Raw genomic sequence first — 12,516 nt, forward strand, 5'->3', positions numbered from 1 at the left:
ATGCGGAAATCTCACGCTATTGGTCCAAGAGATTACGATATGCTGAAGCCCACATGAGAAAGTAACCAAGGTACATGGACTTTTTCTTCTATGTATTGTGCCTACGTGACCACACGGTAATACCCAAACTATTCCGAAGTGACATTTGCACTGATTTGTGTTTTTCATATCTCACACCCTCATACACCTTTATCCTAAGAGCATCTCTTATCTACGATGGAGCGTTCAATCAGAAGAAAATATGAAGCTGGTTTTAAATTAAATGTCATTGAAATACAGAGAGAAATTGGTAACTGCACTTCTGCAACAAAATTTGATGTGTCTGAGAAACTGGTGCAAGATTGGAGGAGGCAAGAAGATGTAAAAAAAATAAATTTGATTTTATGATTAATTTTTCTGATTTCAAGACCCGTCTTATACATGAGTATATACAGTATATCTGTCTATATATATAAAAGCCAAATACCACTGACTCACTCATCATAAAATCTCTTGAACCATGAGGACATTGGAGTTGAAATTTAGAATGTAGGTTGCCCTTGACCCATAGGTGCTCGCTAAGAAACGGTTTTAAAAATTGTGTTGTCCAAGCGCGTTCTGTCTGTATGTCTGTCCGCTTTATGTCTATCCACTTTTCATGAGAGAATTACTTAATGGATTTAGATCTGGTTGTTTTCTATAATTTGCTTGAACTTTTCAGCTGATTTTGTGACTTCTCTCATCGTGCTAAATACCATAGTTCGCTTGTGGTAAAGATCTATTTATACAAATCCAACAGAGTGACTGTGGGCCAAAAGCAGGGGGTCTGGGCCTTCCTCATTCACTTGCCAGCCTCTGTTCGAGTTGGTCTACGTCTCTTTTTAAAGTTTGTCCTGTTTCATTACTTGGCGAAGCCACGGGGTACAACTAGTATATATATATATATATATATATATATATATATATATATATATATATATATATATATTTGAAAATAATATATAAATGATAAGATTTTATCTTTGTAATGCTGTTAGAGGTGCCCCCCCTCAGGAAATCCCATATATGCTAGATTCTAAACTGATTCAATTAAATGAGTAGTTTGAAAGAATCAAAACAGTAAAATGAAATGCCCACCACTATAATGGACGTCATCTTCAGGAGTTTTTAAATTCCGTAGACTGGAAGGGGGCGAAGTGATATCAGATTTGGATGGGACATCCTCTTGTCTTTCTTCATTATGTAAAGCACTTTGAGCTACTTTTTTGTATGAAAATGTGCTATATAAATAAATGTTGTTGTTGTTGTTGTCTTCAAATTCGAGTGGCAATGTTAGCGAGGTGGTAGTGCAGCCCTCTTTCCTACCCAACACTCTGTGTTGATGGCCCCCATAAGGGACTCACCAGGCCACCATGTTTGACATTTGACACGTATCTGTTAAATGCAATAAAATGTTATATGAAATGTGTTGTGAGAAATTGGCTCCTGTTACTGAACCACCACCAGAATTTTTTCAGCTGTCAGTGTTCACTGCAGACCATCTTTGACATTTAATTTTTTTATATATTTATTTTATTTCATTAACAATATTTTGGAAAAAAGTCTCATTTGATGGTTTCTTTCTCCATAGTGCCTCCACATATGCTGGAACTTTCAGACCACCATCCAACTGAGGAGGGCCACGCTGTGGTCTGTGCTGCAGAAGGGATGCCAGCACCAGAAATTGAGTGGTACACCTGCAATAAGAAAACTAAGTAAGTTCTGCCTTAAAGAAAACAAAACATTTTTTAGCTTTAGTTTAAATTTGGTGACATTCTGTCAATGTGTAGTTTTTTTTTTTATTATGGCTTAACTATTTTCTTCTTGGGGTGGCACAGTGGTAGTGCAACGGCCTTGCAGTAAGGAGTCCCAGGTCCTCCCTGTGTGGAGTTTGCATGTTCTGCCCGGTGTCATGCAGGTTAGGTGAACTGACAACACTAAATCGAATTATGTAATATTATCTAGTGTTGAATTCTGCTCTGTACTTGTAACATTTCTATTGCACTATTATATTGTATTGAGTGCTCTTTTCTGTGTATTGTATTGTATTTCCCCCCTTTTTTTGACACTCACTGCACACCCAACCTACCTGGAAAGGGGTCTCTCTTTGAACTTTCTTTCTCAAGGTTTCTTCCATTTTTTCCCTTTTTTTTGTGTTTTTCCTTGTCTTCTTTGACAGTCAAGGCTGGGGGGCTGTCAAAAGGCATGGCCTGTTAAAGCCCATTGTGGCACTCCTTATGTGATTTTGGGCAATACAAAAATAAATTGTATTGTATTGTATTGTTAATTGACCCTTGTCTCTCTGTCATTGCTCTGTAATGGAGTAGTGGTGCCACCTGCCTTGCACCTCGGACTGCTAGTTTCCATCTACCCTGAAATAGAATTAAGTAGGTTTAAGAAGGTTACGTCATGGTGTGTATTTAAGGATAACTGGCAGATAACTGTGTTAATAAATAGTGATAAGTACTGGTGCCCTCTCTAGTTGTTGTTCCTGCTTTGCACCCAATGCTCCCTGTGCCCTTGCCCTGGATACGCTGGTTAGTAAGATGAATGGATGGATAGTGATAACTTTTCCCACTAGATGGCAGAAAACATCCAGCATAAGTCCACTCTTGCTTTAACTAAGTTTGCTTCCCGTTCCTCCTCCTTGCACGTATTGTACACTACACTACGTCTTTGTGTGGAATGGATGTCAGATAGTTCCAGATTACTTGCTGACATAAAAGTGACCTTTTTATAACATTGCTTTGGGCAAGCTCTGAAAAGAGTGAAACACTTATTGCTTCATCCTTTGCAAAGAAACTCTTTATTCCACCGTGCAGTAGCTGAATGAAGCCAACTGGGATGATTTTAAATGGGATTATATAAAACCAGAGGGAGGCATGAAAATGTAAAAATTTAAATGTTATATTATTATGCATAATATATGTATTATAATGAATTATTATACAAGTATATATTATACTAGCTGTTCCCTTTGGCTCTGCCTGCATAGCAATGGAACAGGACAAACTTTAAAAATGAATAAGCAAAAATTAAAAAATATAATAATTTGTATTGAGAAGAATTTATATTAATATCTTTCGTATCCAAGGGCCTCTTGATATACAATATTTTTGGTTTTGCAATTAGGGGTGAGAATAGATGATAGATAGATAGATAGATAGATAGATAGATAGATAGATAGATAGATAGATAGATAGATAGATAGATAGATAGATAGATAGATAGATAGATAGATAGATAGATAGATACTTTATTAATCCCAAGGGGAAATTCACATACTCCAGCAGCAGCATACTGATACAAAAAACAATATTAAATTAAAGATAATAATGCAGGTAAAAACAGACAATAACTTTATATAATGTTAACGTTTACCCCCCCCCCCCCGGGTGGAATTGAAGAGTCGCATAGTTTTGGGGAGGAACGATCTTCTCAGTCTATCAGTGGAGCAGGACGGTGACAGCAGTGTGTCGCTGAAGCTGCTCTTCTGTCTGGAGATGACACTGTTTAGTGGATGCAGTGGATTCTCCATGATTGACAGAAGCCTGCTGAGCGCCCATCGCTCTGCCACAGATGTTAAACTGTCCAGCTCCATGCCAACAATATACTGTAGCTGTGATCTTTTTGACAAACATGTAAAAAGTTGGCAAGGTATCTCTGGCCAAGCAGAAAGTAGGTACGCTCCAATGTCAAACATTGCCACTGTATCTGATCATGTTCAGCTTTGACGGAAGAGCGTCCCCCATGTGGGGAGAAGAGCACGTGGCTGTGATATCTCTCGATGTCTAAAACACATGGAGCTCTGATCTCTCTCTCAAAAACATCAAATGTTACTCTTTAACAATCTCTAGATTATAATGTCTGCTGAACAGACAAGGTATAGCTAGCTTAGCAGAGACAAGGTACACTCCAACACGTGTCGAGTGGTAGACTGACTTGAACAGAGGCTGGCATGTGAGTGAGGAAGGCCTTGTCTGCCTCCCTCTCTGCTCGGCCTGCAACCTGTCTGTAGGATTTGTGAGAATAAATCAGTGCCACAACTGAACTATGATACTATGAGAAGTCGCAAAACCAACCGGAATGTTCAAGCAAATTATAGAAAAAAAAACAGATCTAAAATAAAAAATTTATATTAAATATAATTAACAAATTAAATTTACAGGTGGCACTAAATTAGGCAGAATACAAGATACTCCCAAATCATCAGAATTAGGAAATTCTCACTTACATGTGCTTACAACGGGCAACATACCACCACTCTGCAAATTTTCTTCTAATACAGAAAGCTACAGTGGATTCAGAAAGTATTCAGACCCCTTCTCTTTCTGCATACTTTATTGTATTGTACATTTAATTTGCCATTTATGCCTATCAGTCTACACCAGCCATTCCCAAACTGTTCTATTATCCGCACCCCTAGAAAATGTTTGATTTATTTCTGCACCCCCTACAAAAGTAATGTCACATTCAAAGATGAAGAAGTCACGTTGCTAATTTGTGAAACACCAATTGAATCGCATACTGCAGTGAACAAACTAAACTCAAATAAATACCTTTGTAAATCTCATTAATGTTGCAAATGTGCCCCCCACGTGAGGCTTAGATACTTGATTGGCAATCCGGGGGTTGGGTTACCTCACAAAGCATCAAGTGCCGTGAGGAAATAACACACAAACAACGATCGAGGAGTTTGGGGGATTGGAGACCACTGTGAAACAATGTGTGTCGGCTCACTGCTAAACAATGAAACACAGTCGAATAGCTTTGTCCCGCACTGCTAAATGCACTGCAGTTCAAACACAGGTGTGCTGCACAGTTCAAATTGCTGCTGTACTGGCAGAACCGCCAGCTGAAGAGATTTAGTCCCCCTTGTCCTTCCCTGCAGAAAAGTCAATCAGACCTTGAAATCAGTGCCATTATCATGCATAATTTTCACTTTTCATTCCATTTGATGATAATAATAATAATAATAATAATAATAATAATAATAATTTTTACTTATACAGCACCCTATATCGTTATCACTATTGCTCAATTTGAGCAATGGTTTAGTTTCAGTTCATTGTAAAGCTGCCTTTATGGCTTTTCTGTTTGTTGAGTTATCTTAGAGTTACCGTATTTACGCGTGTACCACGCACACATTTTATCCAGAAAATTAGCATTAGTAAATCAAGTGTGCGTCATACACGAGGCGAAGCGAAGACGACGCCTTATGGGAAAGCGATGACGTCAGTAGCGGTGGCGAATCCAAATCCAGCAGCGAATTGGAAGAAGATGATTAAACTGGATTAGTCTGGTGAGCACAATAATTTTCCACTTGCCGTTATAGTCCTTTACCGATTGTCTCTATACGGTTCTTTCTTTTCTCGTTTCACAGGGCTATTTGTCTTTCACACCTTTCACAGCATATTGTGACAAACACTGAACGTTCTGCAGTAGGGGAACTGCTTACAGTTAGTACTCCAATACAATATACTGTACTGTATCATGTGCAGAAAGAATTAAACAAGACATAATTATTCTCCATTACAGTTATTCACGTTGGTGTCTTACTCCAACCTCACCCGCTTCCTATACAATCACAACTCGTGTCGTACACAGGGCAAAACGGGTTTTCGTAATTTTCTTTGTAAAAATTTGGGTGCGCGTCTTACACGAGGGCGCGTGGTACACGAGTAAAAACGGTACTATGGAATGACAGAAAGTCAATCAGGATGAACAGGGATAATGCCATTTCATCCACTAAATGTCAGCAGAATACTGTCCCGAGAGTTATTTGGCCTTAACTCTAAGAAGTGTAGCGTTACATGTCACCCCAAAACTGACTCAGGTTTAACTGTAGTTGCATAGAATTCCAAGCCCAATTCAGGGATGACACCAAGGAGGTTAAGCAAGGTATTTGATAGCACTAAATAAGTTTTAAAAATATTAACATGGATGATTAAAGCTAATATTAATATTTCAAAATGAGAGGCAGACACAAAATAAGACTTAGGGTTAAATTATTTATATTTTTAAAAAATTCCTATCGTCAAAATTCTAAAGAAAACAGCATGTCAAAATATTCAAAACTGTAATGAAAAGAACATGAATAGATTAGATTAGATAAACTTTATTAATCCCATAGGGAAATACACAGTATAATACAATAAAAAACACAAAATAATTAAAATCCTGGGAAGGGCTCTTGACTTCTTGTGGCTAAATGTTAGATTAAATGGGTTAAAAAAATGTATCATCATCATTATCATCATTGTGTTCTGTTGTCTTCAATGTTTGTGATGAGTTTCCTACACTGTTCTTCATAATGTCTGTAATTTAGCTGTGGCCTTCTTCTTTTCTTGGTGCCCTGTTTATCTCCAGTGACTACTTTGTTGTCAAGTTCTCATTACATGTCTAAAAATTCAAACTTTGATTTTTTTCAACCTTATTCTTTTATATCCAGCATTAACAAGCACTTCTTCATTTGTCATGCGTGCTGTCCACAATACTTATAGAAGACATCTGAGAAATCACTTTCAGCTGCTTCGATACATGTTCACATGGCTTTGGATACTGTCCATGTCTTGCATGCATAAAGCATTACTGATCAGACCTAACTTTTAGGCATCCTAAGCCTCGTTTTCATGGTTTATTTGTCTTGATGTAAACAGTCTGTTCTTCTGCTGAAAAGCCATTTCAGCCATCCCAGTTCTCCACTTTATCATTTGTTTGCATCTGCCATTCCATGTGATGACAGATACATTGTATGGATAATAATAAAAATAATTATTATTTATTTATTTTTTAGATGCAGCTTTAAGGACATTTCATGGAGTCCACTATCCACTTATCCTGAGAATATCAGCAGCCAAACCAATGTCAGCTTTAACGAAAGCCGCAGAGTGTTTGTGTCAAGGAGTGTTGTTGTTTTCAAAAAAGTGCAGAGCTTGCTGTCAGTCCGCTGCATTGCCAGGAATGAGCTTGGCACCAAACTTCAGGATGTGAGACTGGTATCCAACTGTGAGTATATTGTCATAGAAGACACGGGTGGATAGTTTCTTACCAAAAAGCCATGATAAAATAAGGATATGGATGGACAGGAACCCCAACCGTGTTGGTTAATGGTTCTTTTTCCAGTCAGGAGGCCATTATGAGGGAAGGACATAGGGCGACTGCCTCCTGAGGTTCTGTGTTCCCTTAATATATGGGATGGCAGTGTCCATCTGGTATGGTTCCTGTTTGGACTTCTGTAGAGCTGCATGAGAGTTGTTGTTTTGCTGAGCAGCCTTGTTGAGGTTCTCATGTGCCAGTAGGGGAGCAGGCTCCCCTATTACAGAGAGGTTCTACCAGACCTAGAAGTGCTTCCAGGTGGCAATCCTGTTGCATCAAAAGTATTCCAGGATTCATGTTGAAAAGCAGCCACTCCATCTCATTCTGCAGTCAGAGTCGGGAGGAGGTGGACAAGGCTTGCTCGGAGGAGACTGAAGGTGGAAAAAGGAAAGAAAAGACAAAGGAAAGAAATGAAATGGAATTGTGACTTATTTACCAGGTGAATCCCAGCATACCCTGCGGATGCCCAAATGGGTACCAAAACCCAGGGAGGCCGTCACCTATTGTGTTGGGGAAGCAAATAGTTCCAGAAAGTTGCCTTTCCTTGTCTCTCCATTAGCATTGCCTCTCAGCTGGATAAGGATCTTTTAGCATTTCCGTTGCTACGTTGGCACCTTCTGTTCATCTTTTGGTTGAGGTAGACAATGGTCTTCCTTTGTTCCTGTCTGAGTATTGGTTTGGCTTCCTGGCCAGCCAAGATTCCATGAACCATCCTGGTCAGGTTGCCAGCCCATGCTTGCCATCTCCTTAATAGGACTTGTAGTTTAAAGGATATGTTTGGTATTTTTCAAGTAAAAGTTATTTTTTCACAAGCATGGTATTAATGCATTTAAAGCAACAAGTTAAGCATTTCCTATTATTTATTTATTTGTTTGTTTAATTAATTATTTTTACATAACATTGCATACAATTGAGTCAAAGTTATACAGCAAATGACTTTTTAAAAATATCTTACCTTCATTGGCACTTTACAATGGAGGCTAATGGGGCATGGGGATTCATTGGAAATGTCTAAAAGCTTTCCAATGAAGCCTCAAAAGTTTCAAGATAAGAAAGAATGTTTTCCATGTTGTCGACTCATGTTTGTGACAGCAGCAGGGATTTGGAAATAATAGATTTATCACATATTCCTGGTACTATTTTTCTCATAAGCTCATATTTTCTATTAATTCGTGGAGTTCTCACATAAATGTGGAAGTCAATCAAAACAAATCCAACCCTGTGGCATGGAATGTTTACTGTGATTTAGTCTTTCAAATGGAAATCGTGCCCTGGCTTGGATAAAAGGTTATTGCAGAAGAAGACAAATGCTGAGATGTCAAGCACAGCTGGTCTTCTATTAAAATGGCTGAATCTCATAGTATTGGTGTGTTTTTGTGGAAAAATGACATGTATAAACTGTTTTACAATGTGTGTGTAAAATTGCAAGACACGGAATAATACTTGAGAAATGTCTTGGATGTGTTCGGTACGTTTTTAAGCTTTTATATTCCGGTGATGCCCCATACCTCATTAACCTCTATTGTAAAGTAGTGAGGGCAAACTGTTTTTCAAAAATGTATAGAAAAGGCGTAACTTTAGAACACAGTTTTGCATGGCAAATGTATTTAATGCCACATTTGTGAAGAAAATACTTTGACTTTAAAAACGGCAAACTTATAATTTAAAGTTGCAGTTCCAACTTTAGGTTAGACCACGTGCCTGATGGGAATAACCCATCAATGATTGTTCTTTTTGGAACAATTTTTTCTATATAGAAAAATTGATCTATTTTATTTAATATTCTATTTTGTTTGGTTATTCTGAATTGCAGAGATGGAGGAAAACTACAAATTGCTAAGAAACATTTTAGTTGAACTGTTTACTTTTATGGAATCATGATATTATATATTATATAACAAAAGGCTAGTCCTAATGTATTGTAAGTCACGATGTACAGTATATCATTTATTTATAATTTATTTGTTACTTCTATAAAATGTAATTGGATTGTAATCTAATTTCAAGATTTACTTCCCACAAGCAATGTCCTGCCACTGATCAGACTTCACTAATGTAGAAAGATCTGTACAACACCCATAAAGTTCTGTCAGATTCTGCAAACAAGACCATAAACAAGAACAAAGATCAGTAACAATCTCCTAATTGCTATAACTCTGTGTGTGAGCTTGTACAAGTTGTTACTTTTCACAAACCAGAAATCACTAAGGCTGTTTGTCGGTCATTTTCCAGAGGAACAGCTCATTCAATAATTATAACAATTAAAAAAAATTAAAGTGTGATGAAGACGGAAAGGCCCGGCTCAACTACTATCATCCTATTCCTCTATACTAATCAATTGACTGTAGTATATTACATCAGTTGATTTGTATTGTGTTTTTGTGAACGGTAGTATAGGAAATGAAATTTGATTAATTGTACAGTGCCTTTCACAACTATCCTAAACTTGTTAAAGAGATGGCAAGTCACATTATCACATCATTTACTTTTTTTCTTGCAGCTTTGAACTCCCAGGTTGCTGTCATATCTGCCATCCTTGCTCTCTTGGTAATTGCTCTGGTTGCCCTTATTGTTCTCATAATACTGTGGAGAAAGGTAATTGCATTTTCTTAAGTTGCTGCTTTAAATTCTAGTTTTCTGTACTTTTTAATGTGCACTCTGAAAGAAGCTCTGGTGTGCTGATTGACATAAGCTCCTGTTGTTGTTATATAATCTTAAACTTTTATTATTTTCCATCCATCCATCCATTTTCCAACCTGCTGAATCCAAACACAGGGTCACGGGGGTCTGCTGGAGCCAATCCCAGCCAACACAGGGCACAAGGCAGGAACCAATCCTGGGCAGGGTGCCAACCCACCGCAGGACACACACAAACACACCCACACACCAAGCACACACTAGGGCCAATTTAGAATCTCCAATCCAGTAACAGTAATACTACTACTGCTGCTACTGCTATTAATAACCAATATGGCGGACTGCACCATAACATGCAGTGAATACACTTGACTTGCAGTTTTCATCCTCTTTCTCTGTACGTTTATCAATCATTTGCTCAGCGGTTGGTGCGCTTGCAGCTTCCTGAGCGGCTCTTCTTTTCTCCACCCTAGCGGCCCACTTCTTCTCTTCTTCCGTCGACATCTTTTTAATTAAAACATCTGATTAAGTCAGTGTTTGTGTTGCAATTACTTAGTACATTTTCTTAAATTTTTCACTTAAGCTGGCACTTAAGTGTTCATTCTGCCTCAAGAATGATTTAATATATAAAGAGGTAGGGGAAGTGACGGCGAATGTGAAGGTGGTAGCGATGAGAACGGTGCCCATACGCATGCGCCACACAGCCACCCTGCTGGCCGATGCCGAGAATTCATTCTACAAAAATCAAAATAAAAAGAGGAATAACCTTGGAGGTCAATCAGTAATGGATAGTAGACATCACATAGTATATGTGTACTAAATTTCAGGTCAATAGGTCAAACGGTTTGCAAGCTACAGGTGATTTAAAATCCTGGACAGACAAATGGACAGCCACGGTAGAGTCCTATATATTAAGATAATAATAATACATTTTATTTATATAACACCTTTCACATTTCACTTGGCAAGTATTTTAGAAAATTTAAACAATCTGGAAGAGAACAGGCTATTTAGCTCAACAAAGCTCACCAGGCGTATCCATTTAATTCTTCCAAAATAACATCGAGTCGAATTTTGAAAGTCCTACTGTCTACCACACTACTCGATCGCTTATTTCAAGTGTTTGTGGCTCTCTGTGTGAAGAAAAACTTTCTAATGTCTGCGCAAAATTTACCCTTGTTAAGTTTCCAATGGTGTCTCAGTGTTCTTGATGAACTCATTTTAAAGTCAGTCTCCATCCACTGGATTTATTCCCTTCATAATTTTAAACACTTCAATCATGTCTTCTGTTAATCTTCTTTTGTCTAAAAAGAAAATTCTCAGCTTCTTAAATCTTTCTTCATAATTCATAACCTGTGGCCTTGGAATCAGATTAGTTGCTCTCCTCTGGACTTGGACTGTTATGTTCTTTTTGTAGCCTGGAGACCAAAACTGCACACAGTACTCCAGATGAGGCCTCACCAGTGTGTTATAAAGCTTCAGCAGAACCTCCTGTGACTTGTATTCCACATATAAGGGCGCTATATAACCTGACATTCTGTTTAGCCTTCTTAACAGCTGCTGAACACTGGCAGTTGATAGTGTAGAGTCCAACTCCTAAATCGTTCTCATAAGGTGTACTTTCGATTTTCAGACCTCCCATTAAGCATTCACACCTAACATTTTTACTTCCCACATGTAATACTTTAGATTTAACTTACATTAAATTTCATCTGGCACAAATCTGCCCAAGTTTGTATGCTGTCAAAGTCCCTCTGTGGTGATTCAATGGATCATCTGCCAATTCACCTACAGTATCTTGGTATCATCTATGAAATTAACCATCTTGTTATTGCTGTCAATGTCCTGCTCCACTGACAGACTGAAGAGATCGTTCCCCTCCTACACTATGCGAATTTTCAATTCCACCCTCGGGGGTAAACGTTAACATTATACAAAGTTATTGTCTGTTTTACCTGCATTTCTTATCACTGTTTAATTTAATATTATTTCTTTATTAGTATGCTGCTGCTGGAGTATGTGAATTTCCCCTTGGGATTAATAAAGTATCTATCTATCTATCTATCTATCTATCTATCTATCTATCTATCTATCTATCTATCTATCTATCTATCTATCTATCTATCTATCTATCTATCTATCTATCTATCTATCTATCTATCTATCTATCTATAATGCATCCAGAAAGTATTCACAGCACATCACTTTTTCCACATTTTGTTATGTTACAGCCTTATTCCAAAATGGATTAAATTCATTTTTTTCCTCAGAATTCTGCACACAACACCCCATAATGACAACGTGAAAAAAGTTTACTTTAGGTTTTTGCAAATTTATTAAAAATAAAAAAACTGAGAAATCCCATGCACATAAGTATTCACAGCCTTTGCTCAATACTTTGTCGATGCACCTTTGGCAGCAATTACAGCCTCAAGACTTTTTGAATATGATGCCACAAGCTTGGCACACCTATCCTTGCCCAATTTCGCCCATTCCTCTTTGCAGCACCTCTCAAGCTCCATCAGGTGGGATGGGAAGCGTCGGTGCACAGCCATTTTAAGATCTCTCCAGAGATGTTCAATCGGATTCAAGTCTGGCCTCTGGCTGGGCCACTCAAGGACATTCACAGAGTTGTCCTGAAGCCACTCCTTTGATATCTTGGCTGTGTGCTTAGGGTCGTTGTCCTGCTGAAAGATGAACCGTCGCCCCAGTCTGAGGTCAAGAGCGCTCTGGAGCAGGTTTTCATCCAGAATGTCTCTGTAC

At 38.1% G+C, this 12,516-nt stretch overlaps 1 protein-coding gene across 1 annotated transcript in view; it reads left to right on the forward strand.

Moving 5' to 3' along the window:
• The window catches only part of pdgfrb (platelet-derived growth factor receptor, beta polypeptide), a 148,080-nt gene that overhangs the window by 92,340 nt on the left and 43,224 nt on the right, over positions 1-12,516 (forward strand). The window contains exons 9-11 of the mRNA XM_051933722.1: positions 1,610-1,733; positions 6,815-7,026; positions 9,617-9,711. Of these exons, the coding sequence (XP_051789682.1) occupies positions 1,610-1,733; positions 6,815-7,026; positions 9,617-9,711 (431 nt within the window). The remainder of the gene's footprint in view (positions 1-1,609; positions 1,734-6,814; positions 7,027-9,616; positions 9,712-12,516) is intronic.

The sequence above is a fragment of the Erpetoichthys calabaricus genome, chromosome 11, assembly GCF_900747795.2.
Source record: "Erpetoichthys calabaricus chromosome 11, fErpCal1.3, whole genome shotgun sequence".
NCBI lineage: Eukaryota > Metazoa > Chordata > Cladistia > Polypteriformes > Polypteridae > Erpetoichthys > Erpetoichthys calabaricus.